We start from the raw sequence: 22,514 nt of genomic DNA, 5'->3' as shown, positions 1-22,514 counted from the left end.
GTTCGCCTCCTGTCTCGCCTTAAAACCCTCCCTTCTCCTCCCCCGGCCGCGGGGCCGGGCGCTGGGGAGCTCCCCGGAAAGCGGCTGGGCCCCGCCGGGGCGGAGGTGGGAGCCGCTGCGGCCCCCCGAGGCCACGGGCCGCCACGGCGGGAGGTGGCGGCGTTTGCCGCGTCGGGCCTCGCCCGGCCGCCGCGAGGTAGGACGGAAAACGGCCTTTTGTCCGCTCGCGGGCGGCCTCCGCCGCTTCTCCGGCCCCGGTAACCCAGTTCTTGCGGCCGTTGCCGCAGGAAGTAGTTCACGCCGACGCGGTAGAGCCACACGGTCGGCAAGGCTGGAAGACGCTGCTGGAGGAGAGCAAAGCGCCTGTGAGCTGCGCTTTGGGGAGGCCGAGCGCTTGCTACCGTCTGGCTGGTGTTTAAGGAAACAACAGCAAAACTACCAGTGCGCCTCTTAGCAAGTACGCGTGTCATCTGCTGCGTTAATTCATCTCTCAGTAGTGGATTATGCAAAACTTCCCCCAAACTGTCGTGCATACTTGGAAGTATTAATTCATGGTTTGGCTCCTTTGCCAGAGGAAGTTTAAGGTTTTCTGAAAATTAAATTTCCGTATTGTTATTCCCAGAATAGCTCTTAAATGAATCAGCGTGAGAATAAAAACAAAAACCAAAAAAACACACTAAAGCCACTTGGCTTAGGGCATTTACTTAGAAGGAAAACTGGTTAAATTAATCAAAGCTATAACCAATTATAAAGACTATCTTACAGGGGAAGGTATTAGGCAGCCTCAATTAGAATCTCTGTTTATGTAACTACTCTTTTAAAATATTAATTATATTTTGGTATGTTTAAAAGAATATTAATTTTGTAATAATAATAGTTATCCGCATACTGTCTCAGGTGATTAACATGATAGACATCCACAGTAAAGCAAGTGTGTGAAAATAGCATATAATAAGTACCAATTAGAAAAGCTGTATACTTTATTTTGTGTAGTTACACATAAAGCAGGTAACTATGTGACTATGACAGGATCCCAGGCAGGGCATCTTTGACTTGTAGGCAGTCACAAGCCTTGCTGCTGAAGCTGATGGATGTGGTAGGTGCTTTCCTTTCAGGCTAAATGAGAGAACAACAATACTATATAGTGTTTCCAACATGCTATACCCAATTCTGTGTTCTTTCTGCTGTAATGATGTAGTCCTTCCCATCATAGCATGGTATTCAGTATCTGATTTTTTCAAAGCAGGAGTACTGTTGACAAGGATAACCAACTTGACTTTGCCCTGCTGGATCATTTTCAGAGTCTGTTTGTACCACAGCATGTATTTATCACATTTTATAACCTTCTGAAGCCTTAACTTTATGAACTCCAGTCTTCTGTCTTCTTAGCAAAAGGCATGTTATGCCTTCTGTCAGGTTGGGTGATAAAAAGATGCATCTCCAAGACAAGCTAATATTGTGCTAGGTGGACCCTTGGTCTGAAGCAATAGGCTGTTCTTAACAGCTAAATGTCTCTTTGTTTTCTGCTAGTCCAAATACTGGAAAGAACACTGTCTGAAAACAGACTGATTGCAAGTAAGAAGCAGGGGTTCGATTTGGGTTAGAAATGTGTGTGTGTGTGTGTGTTAAAGGTCTATGTTAAAAGCAGCAAGAAAATGAAAGTAAGGAGGCAATAAAAGAGTCATTTGTAGACTGGCTCAGAGGGAGAATAAACAAAGAAACGAGCTTTTTGGGGGGCAGAGTGCTGGTTGAAAGTGAGGGTTGGGAATGCAGTCAAGAAGGCTTTCTCTTGTCGTTTAATCCCACTGTGCTGGGCACAACAAAGCTCTTTCTACAGTCTTCATTAATAAGCAGGACTGTATTCAAGATGCATATGATTCTGTCACTAGTTTTTCCTTCAACCAGAAACAATTCAGAAGTCTGAAAGTTGACTAATTGGGTCAAAAGAGGAACACTATCAAAGTGATACATACATTATAACAAGCTTGTGATTTTGTTGTGTGTATTGCTTTACTCCAAGGCTTATTAACATCAAGGTTTCCATAAAAGTTGTGGCATGATGCTTGCAGATTGCTAAGCTCAGGGCTCCCTGAGCAAAAAAAGCCTCAGTGCAGGCATAGGCCTGCCTTCATGCCAAGTGCATTGCAAGGCCTGGAGCCTGTTCTGTTTGATTAGCCATTTCTTTACCTCCAGTATCTAAGTCAATAGGCAGCTCAGGATTGCCAGATTTGGGATTTAAAAATACAGGCCTGTCGCTGGTATTCATCCCAACCCTAAAACCCTGCTGTCCTGTTGCTGTCACTCCTTCTGCTCCTTACAGCCTGGCCTGGCTGCCCTGGTTGCAGAGCACCCTGCTCCAATCACGCTGCACCCCATATCCCTTGGTCCTCACCATCTCCGTAGGCAGCTGCTATGGCCATGGTATATTATTTGTATAATATATGGTTTAAGGCATCAAAGCAAACTGTAAGGAAAGGGTTGGGAAAAAGCACAGGCAGCAGTGTGATTTCCCATCCTCCATGCTCAAATCCCATATTCCATTTTAAAAGCATATAGGAAATTGAGGAAAGAAGAATATTTCTCGTGCTTTCAATATGAGATACATGGTATGTGTCCTGTAGTTGATGGTGTGTCTGGCAATCTTACTGACAATACTGAGTCCCACCTATGTCTTAGCCATGTGGGTGCTGCCTGGTCTGCTGGCTGGTAGGGAGCATGGAGAATTTGTTAAACTTGTGTTTTCAAACTTAAGAACTCACCAATAAGGCATAATAAAAACTGAATCATATTCACTTTTAATCAGAGGTTTTAATGTAATAACCATTAGTAGCTGCAGTTGAAGCAGATGTCATTTGTCTTGACCTACTCTCTACTTCTTAAATCCGTTTGGTAATTTTGAGTGTGTGGTCTGCTTATGATTTTCATGTTCTTATTAGCTTCTTGGTTGTCCTCCCATAGTTTACCTTTCCAAGACCTGTAAGTGTTAAATTGTATATTTAGAGTCCCATTATTTGACTTCACTGAGGTGTAAGTCATGTTCAAAGAAGAGGGGGGTTTGGTGGGGACGAAGCCTGTACTGCATCTCTCACAGTGCAGCACAGCAGGCTCAGGCCCCAGGGAAGCACTTTTGAGATTTCAGGATGCTATTTGCTGTGGCCCTAAATAGTAAATTGAAAGTTCAGTCCGCTGATGGGAGAATTTACTGAAGTAAAGCAAACTTCAGATGAAAGAGTGACTTTTCAGTGCAAGTGATGCACCTAAGGGAAACAAAATTTCAAGCAGCAGAAGCTTTCATCTCAGAGTTTTGAAAAAATACATTTTCCTTCCAATAACATACATAGCAAAGAGTAAGTAAATTGCCCTGTTGGGTAGTTATAGGTATAAAAACTAATGTTACTTAAAGCTTTTTAAAATGTGAATATAATTTTAGCTATAGTTGTATAATCTGTTTAATATCCTCTATGAAAATATGCATATACACAGTGTTGTAAAATATACTTTTATTAGGAAGCTGTGACCTATTAGCTTAATAATAATGTGGATGGTTATGTTTATTCATATTTTATAACTGATGTTTGTCTTTTGTAGCGCGGCAATAATTCTTTCAAAATAGAATTGAACTGAGCGAGTTACTTGTGTAACAGGTTAGCGCTTGGAAGCAGAAGTCAAAGATCCCATTGCTTGTTACTCTTGCCATTTTATCCAAAGCGTTCACTAACAATCAGAGCACCTTACCTTTGCTGCTATGAAGGGGGGGGGGGGAAAAAGACAATGAAGGTTTAGACTAGAAAGTCATATAAATATAAACAAAAATAATAGAAAGTCATATCAATATAAATAAAAATATTTTAAATAATTTAATTAATAATTATAACATATAACATACTATATATTATATATAGTATATATTATATAAATATATAATAATATACATAATACTTAAGTTATTAAAATAATTTAATAATTTTAAATTAAAATAATTATTCTTATGTGTGTGTGTRTATATATATATATATATATAAATTGGGGGGCTAGAATTGCAGGGGGTAAAGAGAAGCTTGCAGGTGCTCAGACTGGTGTTGGAGCGATACCGCAAAGGTGCCGGGAGCCCGGCTCGGGGGAAGCTCGGGCCGGGGTCGGGGCTGGGGGAAGCTCCCGCCGGGCCGGGGCCGGGGCCGGGGCCGGGCATGCCGGGAACGGCGGCTTCCGCTCCACTTCCTGCCCGCCGCCGGCTGGCGCGCTGCGGCCCGGCGGGGCCGGCGGCTCTGAGCCCTGCGTGCCCGGTGCTGCCGCCGGGGCCGGGAACGGGGCCGCGGGGAGCTCGGGTGCCTGGCTGGAGATAAGGCCGCGGCGGGGAGGGCCGCGGAGGCGGCGGGTGCGCGGGGTGCTGGCGCGGCGGCGCGGATCGCTGTTGCCTGTGTTCGTGCATCCGTACGTGCCTCTGTGAACCGGCTGCCTGGAGCTAATCGCGTCTTTGGTTATTAGGCGTGGCTTTTGGAAAGCCTCTTGAAACAATCGTGGCGTTGATAAGTGGTGCCTGGAAATTAACTTTTAGTTAGTAGTGAGTTAATTAGCAATTTAGAGGTTAGTTAATAAATTCATAAGACAATCGCCGTTGTCTTTTTTGCTTACTAGTTTCAGCAGTTAAACTGCCCACAGGGTAATTATGTCACATAAAAAAAGCTAGGAAGAACAGATTTGAAAAATCTGTATAGATAGTCCACTGTTCACAGCTCCCCAAAAGTTTTATGTATCTTTATTTCTGCACAAATATTCTGGGACAAAATCTCTTTTAAGGAGGAGATGGCTTTTTTTAATTTAATAAAATAAAGCTATACTGAAGTTTCGGACGTCCTTGAAGGTCTGAGTCACACAGTTGCTTAGGGTCTTCGGGCATTAAAAACAAAAGTTGTATGTTTGAGAGTTTTAAGTTAGTTATTAGTTAAGTACCTTTCTTTTTAAGTAAACCAGTAGTTCTGTTAATGATGCTTGACACTTGACCAGAAGGTGATGGGCCATGCTGGCATGAAGTCACTAGGGGCAACTCCATTAGCAGATTTGGGCTTTTTTGAATTAAGTCTACGTGTGACCTTGTGGAACAAAGTCCGGGATTGTAGAGGACGAACCGATTTGTGCCTTTTACTGTGTTCCTGGTGGGGGAAGTGTGCTCCCTGCGCTGCAGCTGTTGTCAGTCCCTAGAACAGTCCGTGGAGGATACTGTTGGCTTTCTGTAAATCAGAGTAGTCCTGAAGTTGTCGCTGTGGGTCTGATAGCACTTACCAGCCTGGGGAATCTGGGGAAGGCGCAGAAGTAAAATAAAGGCCCTTCCCTCCCTCCCTAGCTCTTTCAGTTCCTGTGGGCAGTAGAACAAATAGCTGGGCAAGCAATTTGAAATACTTTGATTTTTTTACTGTACGTTGCTATTCTTTCATTGTTGGGCAAATGGATGAGAGTCAATAGATGAGGATAACTGGCGAGATGAGTAGTTAGAATGTTATAGTAATATGTTAGTAAAATGCCTGAAGATGTATGGAAACTCTTGTCACTAATGAGTAAAAAAGTCATTGTGTCAGGGAGTTGAAATGTGTGCTTAAGGACACCCTGTTGAAAAAGTTTAGTATTTTCAGAACTGATTTTTTTTTTTTTTTKTAAAAGTCGGTAGATGGATGGGATTGTGGTACTGGCAGAGATATTAAGGAGTGCTTCCTTATTCATTAAACCTTTTCTACATGAATAGTCCTAGAATGAGAATGACTTACATAGATCCAGCAAGCAGGTTTAGACCTCTTGGCAGACCCTTGGGCATCAATATCAATTTTTACAATCTAATAAGAATTCAAAATATAGTTTGTGGTGTTGATGATGTACAATGCTGTGATGTACAATGAAGAAAAAAGACCTGTCCTAGAGCGTTAGTCATAAGGGGAGGCTGTGTCCTGTAAACCTGTAGGCTAAGTTTGTCAGAAAAACAAAGGGATTGTATTTCAGAGGAGCTGCTTCTTATTCACTTTTCTTAATGAAAATATTTATGCCTCTTATTTGTATATCATGGAAAGGAGTACACAGGGAACATAAAGCACTGCTCCCATGTCTTACACAGCACTGATGAATAGGTGACTAATTTCATGCACGTGAATAGTCCCATCGACTAATCTGTTGCAAGATCAGCCCGATAATACTAATGTCCACATGCCCAAGTTATAACCTATTACAGTAGTGGGTAGAATTTTGCACAAAAAATCTGCACATTTCATATGTTCTCTATATAGAATTCTGCATCTCTAGTATAGATTTGTCTTCTCTCAGCAACATTGTACTTTTGCCAGTAGTGTCACCAAAATCGACAGTAGCATGTGAAATGGTTGTTTTTGTCCAGTGAGATGTATGGCAAAATGAAGCTGCTGTCTGTAAAGCAGCATCTACAGTATAGCTTCCACAGCATAAGTAAATTGTTTGATGAGGTGAGGGAGGAGATATTTTCCAACCCTCAGTCAGTACAACTGTGCTGACAGTGTTTGCCAGTCTAAACCAGGGCTAAAGCAGGAATAGTTTTGTCCATGACAACGGGACTGTGTGTTGAGCCTGATACAGCTTTTGAAAATAGACTGCTCCCTTTCCCCAGATAATAAAAAATAGTCCGTGTACTGTCTGCTTCTAATTTCAGGTGGTGGAAAAATAAGAAACAAAATGAAACCTCTCCAAAATGTCTGGCTTTTCAGGAGCCTGCTTACCAAGTGCTGCTGTCATGGTCAGCTTCACAGCTGTCCTCTTCCTTCTGTCACTAAGAAGATGGGTTATGTGATGGGACTGCACAACTGGAGGCCAAAATCTTTGTTGGACACAGCTAGATTCACTCTGACATTTAGCAGTCAGCTTAGAAAAAAACATCAGGATTCTCATGCATTGTGGAAGCATGAGGCTATGCAGAAGTATCTAGAGACTTTAAGCAAGGAATACCAGCGGGTTAGTCATGTGTTAAATGCTGGCTCAATAAATGACTTTGAGGAAAGATTTCTGAAGAGAAGACATGCTGATCTGTCTCCAGTTGCAACTGTATTTCGAGAAATCAAAGAGGCGGAAAGAGAGGTTCAAGAGTTAGAAGCCATGTGCAAAGGTAAGGATAATGTGTTTGCTTTTTTTTTTTTTTCCTCCAGAATACTGGCTTTGCTTGTGATAAGCTGTACTGCCTAACCTTTAAGAAAGGCTTAAGAAAGGTAAGAGTTAAGCTGGCCAAGGAACACTCTCTGGTCATATCTGTTCCTGGGAGCTTACGTGCTGCTAAAGTTTTCTTCATCTAACCATTTCCTTTCATTTTTGCCTCACCTCGCTTCAGTTTGAGGTCTTAATACAGCCATCCTGGGAGAATAGGGACCATCTGGACTCTCACAGCTATGTGTCTAGCAGAAATAGTTTGGAAATGTTTCTGTTTTAAGGTTATTTTTTGATGGAACCAACAGTAGCGTGAACTGAAGGAAGACATTTCAGTGAGTATTTGATAAGTGCAGACTTCATCTGTGTCATTTAAAATAGAATTATGTCTAGCGAGTTCATTGATACTTATCAAGCAAATTAAGTGAGCTTTCAACATTAGATCCTGATTTGTCAACTTCTAATGTAAATGGCAAAAACTAATACTTCTTTGGAGATATTTGAGAAGTCCTACATAGAATAAAAATTGACGGTTATATAATAAGCATGTCTGGTGCTTTTCAATACAGTATTACAGTAGAAGTTGGAGCGAAAAGTAAAAAAAAAATATTGTCTGGTTTTGATACTGGTCAGAAATGAGAAAGTACATAGGGAGTAAAGCAACTTACAGAATTAGTAAAGGTGCAATGTTTTGACAAAAGTCATTCAGTTACAAGTGCAAGGCAGTGCAGACAGTAGAAGAGTAAAAATTTTGGCCTTTCTCCTACACTGATGGATACTAAATTAATAGAGGGAGATAGTGGCCTGGAGAAAAAGGGCTTACACTAAAGAATTGAAGCAAGGGAAAACCAAAGGAAAGGAGAAATGGATAGCCAATATCTATAAATGGAAGAAGACGAAAGGTCATGGTGCATCTCAGAGAAGAGACCAAGGCATACCAATAAATCATTAAAAGCCATATTGAAATAAAGCTGATAAAAATGCATCTCCTTTAGAAAGGTAGAAAATATTTATATTCTTTAGTTTTAGAAATGAAAGAGTATGTTGGTGCTTTTGAAAAAAATCATGGTTTTAAAAATATTTTATTCCCCCCAACTCTCTCACTTTTCTCCACTGGAGAAAGAGGAAAAGGAGTGAAGATGAGGAGGGACAAAAACTGAAAGCTGAAAAAGAAATGTTCTTGGAAGAATTAGAAAGTATTTAGAAAAAAAATGTGGAAAATTCATACTTCAATTTAAAAAGGCTATTTTGGGATCAAAAAAGGTAATGAAGAATTTTGGTCAGTTCCATGAATTATGATATGGATGGATGAAGTGAGTTAGTGTTGAAAGAAAGAAAAAGAAAATAAATGGAAGAAAAACTACAGCCAATAAGTTGATTAAATAGGGCCCAATTATACTATCTGTACTTTCTATCGTGTGGTCCAGTTAAAACACAGATGTCCCATTCATTTGACTGTTCTTTGTTTTCTGTTTAGAACCCTAACTGAACCTCTTCTCCGTACCTGAATTCCTCACAATCGCTGTTGGATCTAATTCTAGCCGCACTCAATGAAGAAGAAAAATATTATCCCCCAGTTTGTCACTGGTGATGGGGTAGATTAAGTGAGGGGTCATGGGGCAGATTAAGTGAAGTCTGAAAGATGAGGTCTGCAGGGAGGTAGGAATGGGACACGGATCCCTTGAACCCCAAACTAGTTGGTCCACACCAGACCATCTCAGTTCACGCTGTTTAGTTTGTTACTGTTTAACTAATCATTAACGATGCTTTATGGATTATCCAGAAGCCTTTGATTTATTACCATCTTGTACTGTTCTTGCATTGTGTACAGAGGATGCCAGGCTCGGCTTTGATCTGCCATCTTTTATTTAGACTCGCTTCAGTATGTCCATGCCGTTCTTGTACTGGGAGCCCTAAACTGGACACAGTACTCCAGGTGTGGTCTCTCAGGTGCCAAGCAGAGGGAAGGGAATTTCCCTAAGCAAAGCAAAGAGTTGAAGTGAGGTCTCCCACATCCTGGTGACTTGAGTCCACACCTCCCACATCTCATTGGTCTCTCGAATAGCATGGGACAAAGGGTTAGAAACTACACTCTTACCCCCACGCTTATATTGTTCGTGTTCACCTTAATGAGATGGCTACAAATTGTTCAATATATGGGTGTTTCTGGACACATCCAGAAACCAAAACATTCATTGCCTGAAAATTTGTAATAAGGGAAACTGAGGCAGTTGTTGTTCCCAGGCATGTTTTTAATGTATTTTGTCAAATTTATTTGTGGATTTAGCCCTGCACTGTCAGTATGTTACAACTGACAGTGAGTAACTGTCAGGTGGGACTGACTTCTGTTTGCTGCAGACTTTAAGCCTTCAGCTAGAGTTTCAGAGATAAAATATTTTGTATCCCACTTCTAGTCTGCTACTACTTCCACCCCTGAAAATATGATCAGTTAGAAATATGCATCCTGGCTTGGGCTGCTTTTATTTGATGATTCCATGCTGGGAAGATGGAACTGCATGCACTGCCAGCTTTTATATGCTGTAATGCATGTCTTTTGACAGCTGTATTAGAGTTTGCTCTAAGCTAAGTGAGATTGGCTAACGTCTGTTCCTATTGTTGGAATTTAGAGCTAGACAGCAGAGATGAGAAACAACTTCTAGAGCTTGCCTTAGAAGAGAAGGAAACCCTTGATAAAAAAATCAACACACTGTGCAGAAAGGTGAGCCTGAAGTGAAATTATACAGCTTTGTAAATAAAAACATCAGAAAAATGCTCCTTTGTGATCTTAACAACAACCTATGACACGTGTGTTAATGAATCGGAAGTCCAGCTTCTTATATTCCTCCTGAAAGGATGTGGCAACATTAATTATTAGTAAACCTCTTACTGACAAATGCGTCTTAGAAGCCTGTTATTTTAGTCATTTTTGTTTACTTGCTTGTCTGTCTCCAGATGCTGAAGGAGATAAAAATAAAAACAAAACTGTGAATCTATGCTATTGAGACCTGACGTGACATCCTAGTAACTGTTCATGGCAGTAGAGTGTACGTTCTTGAAAAGGTTTCTGATTGAAACTTTCAATCTTTAATTTTCTTTTCAGCTGACAGCACCCCGTAAGTGGGGAAATTAATTACAAACAGAGAAGCTGAACAGATTGAGTAGAAAGCTCTGTGTTTGGGCTCATTTCTATGTTCAGATTAAGATAATAGGAAATAGAATCTTATGAAAAATAAGATCAATGTTTGTGTGGAAAAAAAAAAAAAGGCTGGTTTATAGCTAATAACTTCATGTTCATAAGTAGTTGGGGCTGGAGTGGGTTACCTGACATATGGTTTTGTGGGATCAAATTTTCAGCTAGCTTCCCTGTGGACGCACCAACAGATCCCATTTCCACACTGACTGCACTGAGCTGCAATAACCATTAGAAAGTTTTTACCCCTAGTTACTAGTTTACCAATAGAAATTTGTGGGTTTGTGTGCTCAAGCTACAGTATTTGCAAAGGTTGGCTATAAATTTGATTAGAAGGAGATACAGAGTCATGAAGCAGATAGTGACATTCTTTTTTTTTCCCCTTTTCAGCTTTTCCAGATTCTAGTGCCGAAAGAAAAGTATGATGGAAGTCCTGTCATATTAGAAGTGACAGCTGGCAGAACAACTGGAGGTCAGAAAATCCCCACAGTAAAGATTGCTTCAAACCTTCATCTAACTTTTTAAGGCTCTTATGGGTTATTCTTAATGTATTTTTACACTTTAATGATATAAAATAGCACTGTCTAAAGAAGAGTATTAATCTATCTAATGACCATGGTTAGAGTTGCAGTTAAATCTAAAAAGTGGTGGCTGCTATTTTATGATCTGCTATTTATGTTGTAGTGCCTTTATATTTTTAGGTGACATCTGCCAACAGTTCACTAAAGAAATGTTTGAGATGTACCAGAACTATGCGGACTATAAATGTTGGACCTTTGACATTCTGAACTATACGCCGGCTGAGATAGGTACAGTAATTCTTCAGATACTTCTCCAAGATGACTAAATTAAAAGCTGTGTTTTTGTGCTATATTTATCACACATTATTTGTCTCTATAGGTGGGTTGCATCATGCAGCTGCTCAAATTTCGGGAGATGATGTCTACAGGCATCTGAAATATGAAGGAGGGACACATCGAGTCCAGCGAATCCCTGAGACAGGCCTATCATCAAGAATGCAGCGTATTCACACTGGGACAATGTCAGTTATTGTTCTCCCTCAGCCAGAGGAGGTAAACTGTTAATCAGGGCAACAAGGAGGTGTTTCCCTGCTCATCCATTTTGGCAGTGGAGTAGGTGTTATTTAAAACCATGTTACTGTTACTGTTTTGGGATTTTATTGGTACCCAAGCGCTTTGTGCAAGCCTGAGCAAGTAAACCACAAGCTCAGGCAATAGTCCTTGGCTCTGTGTCTAGCTAAATGGTTCCTTACATTTACATGTTTAATGTTTAAATGGATCATCAGAAGCGACTTTGCAGAGATTTGCTCTTACCTGAAGTGGAAAGTAAATCAATGATCATTTTGTTAAGCATTCCAGCCCCAACGCTTAAAAAACTGACTTGCTAGGAGTAACCCAATTTTAAATTATGTAATGTATTGAGACAGGGAATATATCCAAAGAAGTGTTTGATGTTGCATAGTAATGTGACTCAGCAGGGCCTTTTGGTTGGATTTTTTTCCTTTTTTTCATTTAAATTATTGGTGTCCTCTGCTAAATCAAGGACAGTATGCTTTGCATTTGAATGGGTATGTTGGCCAGTCTTTCTGAGATCTCACAGATACTCAACCAGCAATTTAAACACAAAATAACCAAAACCAGATCTGGTAGGTTTTCCCAGCAAGTTCTCCTGCTTCCCTGTAATGCTTTCCTTGCAACATTGTTCAGATCTGAATGTTCCTTTCCCATCCACCGAGCTCAAACTATGGTCCAGGTCATCATGGACTCATATTTCCAGTGCTGCAATCCTTTCTTGGACCTGGATACACCCAGTTTTCCTCAGTTAGATGTTTTCAAGCACTGCTGTAAAAATCATTCAGGCTTGACTCGTTGAACAAGATCCTGGCACTGCTGGTTAGTAGTTGTGTTTGGTGATTTGCTTTGTTTGGTATTTTTCACTTTCCTTACCAAAGCTGGTTTTACAAAAACTTTTTTTTATGCCCCCTCCCCTTGTTTTGTGAAGAACCTGTAGTACAGCTCAAAAAAAAAAGTGAAATACTTGAAGTATTACATGCTTTGCAGACAGAGATGTTTGCTGTTTCATTTCTTTTAAGTATAATAATTCTTTTAAGTATAATAGTTTAAGTATAATAATTACAGTTGTAGGGGAGTAATTTTGGGAGAGAAGTGAGAGTATAATTGAAAAGATGTTCAAAAATGTACTAGGGTGAACAGAAAGTAATGATTCAGTTTGATTCTAGGTCGATATTAAAGTGGATCCCAAAGATTTGCGTATAGATACATTCAGGGCCAAAGGAGCAGGAGGGCAGCATGTTAACAAAACTGATAGCGCTGTGAGAATTGTGCACCTTCCCACAGGTAAGTCTGGTTGTATTTTGTACTTCTAATCACTTTCAAAATCTGTATCCTGAAATGAAAACTTATGATCCTGCAAGTTGCAGGGATTTTGTGGGTTTGGGCTCGATACTGAAAAAGGTAGTAACCCCTTCTCCTTCTGCCCATGTTCTAGCAAGGCAATGAGTGAGGAATATGTACCAGCAGCATGACGGTCAATATGCTGCTCTCATGCCAGTTTTGTCTTCAGAGTATCTGTTTAACAAAAGCAGAATGTCTTTGAGGAATGAAAGACAAAAAGGAGGGTGACAGGGACAGGATGGAAGGTGTAAATACTTCCTGCTGAGTGCTCTGTGCCTTCAGCAGTAAGGGTCAGTGGCGACTGAGGGTGCATGTTGCCTAGCTGGAACGTGGGTAATCACAGAACTGAGAAGAAGGGAGGCATGAGGATTTTCATTCGGTAGTAGATAAAACTATCCTATCTTGAGTGGGAAAGTGAAGGTATACTAATGGGAAGATAATGTCTGTGCTTGACCACTCTGTCTTTCTCAGGATTTGTTTTTAATGAAATTCACTGGGCTACTATTTGTCTGGGTGCAGAATCATTTTGGGCACAAGAGATTCCAGTGCTGATGTGAAAACTGTTGTTTGCTGTATGGCTTTTTATTTCAAAAATAAATGTGAAATAAAAATAAATACTAATTATCTCTTTAAGGCCTTTTTATTGCTTTATTTCACTTTAAGTTTGTCCTGTATTGCTTTGACACCCTTCTCTGCTAGAATAATAAATTTTCCAGTCTCTAAGAGCTTTTCTAGACTAAGATGTTTAAAACCTGTGTTACACTCTTTTAAATGTGCTTCTGTGGACTGTGCAAATTAAATTTTTAACATGAAATAGCTAATTGGAGTGAACTCCTGTTTTCTGGAGGCAATGTCAGGAACTTTTGTGCTTCATGAAATTGTAAAATCTCCCAGGCTTTTCTGTAGCACTGAACACACAAACCCCTGGTGGAGCTGAGAAGAGTTAAAAAATGTACTAATGGTTTTTGACAGTGAGTTCAAATGGCTTTTTATTTTGCAGCTGACAGGCCTACAAGCAAGTGCTTTAGAAGGTTTCATTTGCCTAATGTGTTAGATTTAATTTTGTTTGTTTGTTTTTTGTTATAATGGTCCTTTGATCTGTGCTCTCTTAAATTCTTCTACAAAGGACTAACAGTTGAGTGTCAGCAGGAGCGATCACAACAAATGAACAGAGAAATAGCTCTGCGGACACTGAGAGCTAAGCTGTACCAGCAGATCATTGAAAAACAACTAAGTCAAGAGCAGAGTGCCAGAAAACTGCAGGTGAGAACATGTGATTAATGACATCTAAGGGGGGTGCTATGTTATAGTTTTGTTGCTGATCATGACAGTGGCAGAGCATGTGGGTGTGTGTGTCAAACCAGGTGTGCTTACAAAGGAGAATCTTCTGTATTAAGATGCAAGTCTGCTTTAAAATAGTAAGTCTGTTTTTTACTTACCCCAGTTAACCCTAGTGTATACTTCTCAGGTAATGGAAAAAGAGTTTTTAGTGAGACTGTAGCTGTAATCATCAAAAAGCTAGCACACAACATCATGGGCTAACAACAGGGTCCTGGGCAATGTGCTCTATGTGACCCTGCTTGAGCAGGGGGATTGGACTGGATGATCTCCAGAGGTTCCTTCTAACCTCAACTGTTCTGTGTTGTAATGAATGTCTCTATTAAGTTCACATTTATACAATCAGAGCAGTAGTAAGGAGGGGGTTTTTTCAATGAAAATTAGGATAAGACGTCCTCAGAGCTGTGTTTTAATCTAAAACAGTTTTTGATAAGATCACACAAAAATAAGAGTATGTAAACAATCTTTCCACTTCACAGTTACCTAAGGTTATTATTTTCTATTGTTTAGGTAACCTTTTAAGGAAGAAACAACTTCCATAAAAGTTACCTAAAGTTACACTGCAGACTGTATTTTTCCCTGAAAATGTGCTATCATTCTTTTCCTATCCTTTGAACATTTTGCTGTTTGCAGTGTAAACTTCTACAGTGATCAACAGAAATAAAAATACTTTAAAATAGTAGAATTTTTCCAGCTCAGCTATTTAATCACTAATTTCAGATTGTATTTAAGTGTATTGTTCTTGCAGACTAACTCAGTCATTGTGTTCCAGAATACATTAAATAAATTCTTTGTTTTGAAATATAAACGTGGGTGCAGATGAAAAAGCCTGTTGAATCAGACACCCATTTCTCCAAGAGTTTTCAGCATTTAGTTCTCCATTTTAATAAAGCAATCAATCAATCAGGCAACAAAGCTATATTTGGAATTCTCTTTTAAAACTTTTATATTTGATTGCACTCCTGCATTTGACCACTAGAGGACTACTGTTTGTATTTTTAATTTCCTCCTCTTTTGGTGTTAATTTCTGTCAGCCAAATATTAGTGTAACTGCTTTGCCACCCTTCTGTGTAGTACCTTTTGACTGTGCTACTTATATTATTAATGATGCCTACTCTCATTATCTTTGGTAGGCATTGCAACACCCCAAAAAAGAAAAGAACCATCTTACATGTTTGAACTAATGACACGTATAGATGTATGTATCTCTTGCCTTACATGACTGTTGCGACTTAAGTAATTCTTCCAGCTACAGAGCTAGAAAAGCAAAAGTGCACTGGAGGATGTTAAAACTTGATCTGTGATATAGAATAGCAAATAACACAGTTTAATAGGAGCACAATTATCAGAATAAAATCTGAAGTCAGCGACCACTAGGTTTGTAGGTAGAACAGGTTGATCCATTAACGTTTATTCGAGACATGCTGCTTTATAAGAGATTCTTTTATTTTTAAAAAACGCAGCATAATAGAATTTTTTTGTTGCTGTTTTACAGTTGGGAACAAGAGCACAGTCAGAGAGAATTCGTACTTATAACTTCACTCAAGACAGAGTCACTGACCACAGGATCTCATATGATGCACGCAATATCAAGGTAATGGTCGTTCATGATAGCTTTAAAAGATAGATACCTGTGTGTACCATAAGCAGAAAAATTTAACCTTGTGAAAACAATTCAAAATGTATCAGGAAATTGGGTGACCAGCCATGCAGTAACCAAACATCATAGACTTAGACAGCTTAAACTTTTTTTTCTGTCTTGGTGATGTGGTATGCTGTTAAAGATGACCTGCAAAGGAAATCCAGCAACTGGCCTAGTTCTGTGTATATTTTTCTCCTACTGTGAATGAAAAGTGATCAGATATGTAGTCCTTGCTTGTGAACTCTGAGAGGCCCTTAGCCAAACTGGGCGAGTAGAATTTGAGATACTTGGAGCTTAGTGCAGCCAAAAAAAACCCTGACAAGAAGTTTTTTGTTTTTGTTTTAATTAAGCCACTGTCTCCTCCTCCCTTTAATGTTAGAGGGAAGAAAGAAAAAAGCTTTTCTTTATGGTTGTCTTGTAAGCCACAGTTAAAGGAAACTGAGTGCTTTCATTTTAAGATTACCTAATGTTTTGAGTAAAATTCTACATATGATTTGAATCCCATATTTTCTACAAGGAAACAAATATCTAATAATGTATTTTTGTGTATTAAATTTATGGACAAAATTATGTTTTAAATTTTAGGACAAAATTTAGGATGACCCCTTTTTTTGGCTTAGGTTCCAGATTTACTGTAACCTTACTGTACCTTCAGAGAACACAGCATGCTGAATATGAAATGGTTCATATTTGATGAAGCAGTATATAGGTATACTAATATCATAATGGAGGAGAATGGGAAAAAGTTCTGTGATTGCATAAAAAACTATTTTTGTTAGTCCAGCTTTTAACTTATTTAGTGTTGGAAACTTGTGGAATTTCTTATTATTGAATAAAACTTTGGAGCAAAAAAATGTCCAACAAAAGTTAGTTAAGCTTTGCTTGTAAAAGAAACCAGTTCTTAGCATGGGCAACAATATTGGAACTAGGTCCTTCAGTCCCCAATTGTTCTTGCTAAGGGAAAATTCATGTAAATGCATAGGTAACGATAGCATGTCAAGGAGGCACCAATAGCTCCTTTTGTTGGTGCCAGCATCAGTGTGCTTTTCAGAGGCAGCCAGCCAAAGCCGTGCTGCTGTGCACCATGCCGTGTTGCTTTCACTTGGGGGAGCTGCACAGACTGGCAAGTGGATGAGTTAAGATAAGACTCCAGGCAAAGTGTGTTCCAGGAACTCCTCTTTTGAGTAGTCAGCATTTCAAAATTATACTGGTGTACACTCAGTAATGCTTTTATCTGTTGTTATTTTTTCATAGGAAATTCTAAGTGGGAAAGAAGCACTGGATAAGCTAATCAACAGACTACTGGAGTTTGCGGAGGTAGAGGCTCTCACTGAATATCTAGAAAACTTGCAGTCTTTGGAAAGAGGAGGCTCCTGAAAACCTTGTGTACAGTTAAAGCAGAAATTTTGCCTTTAATAGCAAAATAAAATGGATGCATTTGTTAGATGATAGCTTGGTTAAAATCTATGCCTCTATCTTTCAGTATGTGTGATACGACCTTTTATATTTTGGCACGAATGAACTCAATGGGTTGAATTTATTACAGCTTCCCTAGCAGAAGAGAACAGTCTGGGAGTACTGTGTGCACCTACCTTCTCTCTGTCTTGGCAGTATGGCTTTGGTAGGCCAGACCCTCTCTTGACCGTATTGCAGCTGGACAGGTATAATGATGGAGCAGAAGAAATACCCTGCAGTGCATGTGGTGGGTCCCCTTCCCCCCCACTAAACTACATGGACACTGGGGATGGGAGATGTTCCTCTTCAGGTGAAAAAGCACCAAGCTTCCCTAACGCAGTCTAGAATCTGGCCTCATGAATCATACTTATTTCTATCCATCCACTGAGTGAGCTCCTTAAATGTAGTCTTTTGAATAATTGTATTACTATGTCCTTTTTTTTGGGGGGGGGGGAGGGGAATGAGTATACAAAAGCAAAGGTAGCAATCTGGAGAAGAGTCCAGAATCTTAAGTGATATGCCTTTCAGCCATCTTGCAGTCATACTTGGGCCAGTTAAGGGTGGGTCTGGACCTCATGCTGCAATATAATGTAAAAAAACCCCTTTATCTAGCTTCAAATTAGGCTGACAAAATTCTGGAAGGAGTTTAGTAATGGTAATAGGTAGCTTCCTGCTTCTCAACAGAGAAAATGAACTCATAGTAGAGTTGTATAATAGCAAATAAGATAATTATGGAATTCACCTAATTCCTGCCTGGATACTTCTGTGAATGTGTGCTGTAACTGAGGGCCAGCCAGATATCTTCAGAGCAGTTGTCTTTAATAGAACTTGCATCCATGTTTTCACCTAAGCACATATTGTGCAACCTGCTTACAGCCACATGTGCGTAGGCAGTCAGTAGTCACATGCAGTGATTCAGGAATACTCACATGTTTAACATTACACAAAAATATGTAACTGCATTGCTCAATTGGGCTAACTTGCTAGATGAATGTGTTCTCCTTTTATGCTGTTATTCCCAAATTGTGCTGTGAAACTGCTCTTTTTTTTCTGTACGGTCTTTTGAAAGTGAAGACTTAATTCATTGTTGTATTCACACATTTTTGTAATCAGGAATAATACAGGATTGAAAAAATGTCCATGTATTTTAACAAATAAATTATTTCAATACTCCATTCTTCTAAATTAAGCATATTTTTACTACTGTATTTATAACAAATAATAATTTTTTCTTTTAACTTTATTCAGATATGTTAAGAAATGCAGAGTTTGCACCAGTAAGAAAGCAGGAAAACTCTACTCAGTTTCCCAGTTCTGGAATTATTTTCAATTCTGGTGTATTTGCACATTCTTATCAGCAAATTTTGTTGGTGAATTTTTGACTTGCTTCTAACACTTAATTACAAAATTTTTTTTTTTAATTCATAGCTTTGTAAGTCAATCAGGAAATGTAATATTATGTGACTTAGTCATTTGCACATTTGAACATTGACTACTCACAGGAAACAGTTCAAAAGAAAAAATACGTGCAGGAGGATACAAAACTCAGTTATATTTATGTGGTGCTGACAGACTGGCAATAACTAATATGATCAGCTGTTGTAGGAGAGTATTCAGTTAACATGCTTCTTCAATTAACATGCTGCTTTAACTCACTTTCCAAATCAATTATTGTTGCAAATATTATGCAAATCAATTTATTTTACTAATTGCGTATCTTGAACAGTCTTAGAAATTTCTTGTAAAGTGAGCGTTTAAAATGATCAGATTCTACGCCTAGTATTAATGCTTATGAAGAACTCTCTAGAATTACTTTTAAAAATGAGCCTCACTTATGTTATTGGAAGGGAGAGATGGCAACGTTCTCATTTTGCAGGAGTACTTGTGACTAAGTTGATTAATTTTCTTTAGCCCTTCTTTGTTGTTGATTTTTCTGTGCACAGTGATGAGGAAGAAGAAAGCAGAAGAGAGCTCTACTCTGCTACTTAATTTCTGATGTCCTCAATGCAAGCACTGAAGTTTGTCAGCTAAACCCTTTCTCCCAGCTCATTCCAGGGCATTCTGAAGGATCTTTGTCTTAATATCCCACAATTGCTTATACCTGAATATGAGACAGCAAAATTACAGTGTTGTGCTCAGTTGCGACAGAGACTTTGTACAGAACACTTCTGCTTCTACTGGAGGTCATTGGCTGCAACATTCGGTTTTACAAAAAGCAGATATATTTGCTTCTCCTGTCCAAAGTATTATTTGAAACCATATTTTATTCCAAGTTCTTCCACCTCAGCGTTTGTACTTGTGGGAGGGATGCAGGGGTATAGCTGTGCCATTTAGGAAGCATTTTCAAGATGGAATACTCTAAACTTGGGTTTCAGTTCCTACAAGCAACCTTGATTTTCAGCAGCGGTGAGCAGCTTATAATGCCCATTAGCTAATGCCCAGCATCTAGTAATGCAGTCCCTGTTGCCAAGTCTGCAGGTGGCTTAAATCTGTCAAATTACACTACTAGCAGAAAAAATGGTGATCCCAAAATACAGGGATAAAAGGAAAATGGCTACTCAGAAGGCATCATATAGCTTCTTGAGACAGCACTGCTGTTCATAGTGGAACAGAGCTCAAACAGTGTTGTTTGATAGAAACAGCCTTACCCCACAGCTTCACATTTGATTATAAAATAGGGTGACAACAAACAGAACAAAATACTTGCTTTAACACCTGCTGGTCTGGCTTCCTTTCACAATCATGAATGTACATAACCCAGACCTTTCATGCTGATGTAACGTTGTAACTGATAAGAGTCACCAACTTTATCTTTCTGCTCTTCAACTCCTGTTGATTTGCATGAAACATAATTCCTGCCTTGACTTTCTCTCTTCTTCTCTCTCAGCATAGACATGTTGAGGTCTACAGAGTGGCAGTGCCTCACCCAGTAAAGAAGGAAACCAGAGGAAAGCTGCACCTGGGAGTAGTCCTGGTGCTAAAGACACCAGCTGAGCTTGTGAACCCTGAAAGCATGTGGGCTGAGTCATGCTAGGGATCATACAACTATTGTAGCAATTATCTCATAAAATTTCTTTGCAATGGATGAGGAAAGAGTAGGAATTGTCTGATTAAAGCCTCATAAGGCAAGACAATTTGATGATAAGGAAAGCATAAAATAAAATCTTTCAAACCATATGTCACCTTGTCATTTATCAGACTTTACAGGATTCCAACATTTTTGAGCTTAAATCTTCTTTCAGCTAAGTGGAAGTGGCTTACTTCTGTTTTGCTGAATCCCAGCTCATTAGCAACAACTGTCCCTTCAAAACCCAGTTGCTTGCCAAGTTCTCAGACAGATTTCAGGTTATCATCAACCATATCCTAGTCTCAAAGGAACTAGCATTGTATCAGGAAAAGTTATGTCATGCATATGTATCCAAGTCAAGGAGTGGCTCATTTGCTATATTACACAGAGTCACAGAATCATTGAGGTTGGAAGGGACCTCTGGAAATCATCTAAGTCCAACCCCCCTGCTCAAGCAGTGTCACCTAGAGCACGTTGCCAGGATTGTGTCCAGATGGTTTTTGAATATCTCCAGGCATGGAGACTCCACAACCTCTCTGGGTAACCTGTCACAGTGCTCTGTCACCTTCACAGCAAAGAAGTTTTTCCTCATGTTCAGACAGAACTTCCTGTGTTTCAGTTTGTGCCTGTTGCCTCTTGTCCTGTCACTGGGCACCACTGAGAAGAGTCTGACTCCGTTGTCTTGACATCCCCCGTTTAGATATTGGTATACATTGATAATATCCCCTCTCAGTCTTCTCCAGGCTAAACAGGCCCAGCTCTCTCAGCCTCTCCTCATATTAGAGATGCTTCTGTCCCCTAATCATCTTTGTAGTCTTCTGCTGGACTTGCTCCAGTAGTGCCACATCCCTCTTGTACTGGGGAGCCCAGAACTGGACACAGTACTCCAGGTGTGGCCTCAGCAGGGCTGAGTAGAGGGGGAGAATCACCTCCCTCCACCTGCTGGCAACACTCTTCCTGATGCACCCCAGGATACCATTGGCCTTCTTGGCCACAAGGGCACATTGCTGCCTCATGGCTCATATTGCTAAGATAAATTATGGAACTACATCACCTGCATTTCTTATGAATCTGCAGATGAACTGTAATTGAGCTATTTTTGCAGTTACATGTTTGTGAGCTGTACAGAGTTATGATGCCTGCCAGTGGCTTTGAACTGTGCATATGTTCTCTGATCACAACCTTATTGCCTCAGTCCACACTCCTCCAGTGAAGTAAAAGTCATGACGTAGGCCATTTTTCACAGGAGTATTTCCCTCCTCAAGTTATTCTCCTCTCTGCAACCTGGAGGGTATTTTTGCTGCTGTTTTGTTGGTTTTTTTAATGCAAAATTTTTAAGGCAAGGACCTGATTTTTATGCCTTTTTCCATTTTAGATACTACCGTAATATAAATAAATTACTTTCTCTGTAACATCAAATATTTTGTTTATAGTTCCAAAAATAATGCCAGAAGGAAACAACGGCTGTGCTAACATTAATATTTGTAATAAAATAATATATTCTCATTAGTTGAAGGAGCAAGTACTTCTTCAGTCAAGCTTTTTATATCACTAAGCTCTTTCTCAATTTACCTATCTGTAATGTTAGACACGACAATAAGGGGTACTGTCAAAACAGCAAAGACAGACAACCTTTTTAATTTACAGGAGTCATAAATGTGTTTTCATGCATCAGGTTTTACTATCTTTTAATACAGCTTTATTTTAAATCAGGAGCTACAGGATTTAACTGCTTATTTGAAACACTTTATGGGAGATTCATCCAATTAAAACAAATAAACAGCATCAGCTGAAGAACTGTATTTTTTTTCTTTTACCCCTTGGGCTTTATTTGGAATTTTCAATGTAGATTCTACCTGGACATTTGGCAGACTTCTTTACCTTTAATGTAGTAGCTGTCAGAAGAGCAATGAGAAAGATGATGAAATGTTTCCAAATAAAAATAGCACAGTATTTGTTCCTCCACTTTACCCCTCCAGAATTCTTCTTCTGACATTATTTTCCCAAACCTATCATCTGTGACAAAGGTGTCTGAGAACTCTAGCATTAACTAGATAAATAGCAAAATCTCTTTGCACTGGGCAAGAGATGCAAGATGCTTCACATCAGGGGCAGGAATGTACCTGGAAACCAGTATGGATAGAGTCTGTTCTGTGTTTACTGGGAGCAAAATCAAGGATAACACGACACTGAGAAAATGGTCATGGTGACAAAACCAAGGAGACCCTTTGTGACAAC

General features: G+C 39.5%; 1 protein-coding gene across 3 annotated transcripts; it reads left to right on the top strand.

Annotated features, from left to right (window-relative positions):
• The first annotated feature begins 170 nt into the window (after positions 1–170).
• Positions 171–20,388, top strand: MTRF1 (mitochondrial translation release factor 1). 3 transcript variants are annotated; one of them, XM_026058944.1, is made up of 11 exons: positions 171–457; positions 6,665–7,114; positions 9,777–9,868; positions 10,730–10,811; positions 11,041–11,148; positions 11,240–11,412; positions 12,600–12,717; positions 13,901–14,037; positions 15,608–15,706; positions 17,009–17,071; positions 20,097–20,388. In XM_026058944.1, exons 2-11 carry the CDS (start codon positions 6,688–6,690, stop codon positions 20,241–20,243), a joined length of 1,446 nt encoding a protein of 481 aa, XP_025914729.1. In that variant the 5' UTR covers positions 171–457; positions 6,665–6,687; the 3' UTR covers positions 20,244–20,388. The 3 variants fall into 3 exon arrangements, with proteins under 3 accessions (XP_025914729.1, XP_025914731.1, XP_025914730.1); XM_026058946.1 differs by lacking the exon at positions 20,097–20,388 and adding an exon at positions 19,153–20,085 and having other exon boundaries at positions 173–457; XM_026058945.1 differs by lacking the exon at positions 20,097–20,388 and adding an exon at positions 17,301–18,385 and having other exon boundaries at positions 173–457.
• The last annotated feature ends 2,126 nt before the right edge of the window (positions 20,389–22,514 follow it).

This window comes from Apteryx rowi, unplaced genomic scaffold (genome assembly GCF_003343035.1).
Source record: "Apteryx rowi isolate R43461 unplaced genomic scaffold, aptRow1 scaffold_150, whole genome shotgun sequence".
Taxonomy (NCBI): Eukaryota; Metazoa; Chordata; class Aves; order Apterygiformes; family Apterygidae; genus Apteryx; species Apteryx rowi.
This window is presented reverse-complemented; position numbering and strand designations above follow the sequence as displayed.

Bases quoted from the DNA above. Each gene is read 5' to 3' on its own strand.
- MTRF1 (XM_026058944.1), top strand. From the start codon at position 6,688: ATGAAACCTCTCCAAAATGTCTGGCTTTTCAGGAGCCTGCTTACCAAG. The intron at 11,413-12,599 runs GTAAACTGTTAA...GTTTGATTCTAG, and splicing joins TTCTCCCTCAGCCAGAGGAG to GTCGATATTAAAGTGGATCC. The intron at 12,718-13,900 runs GTAAGTCTGGTT...TCTTCTACAAAG, and splicing joins AATTGTGCACCTTCCCACAG to GACTAACAGTTGAGTGTCAG.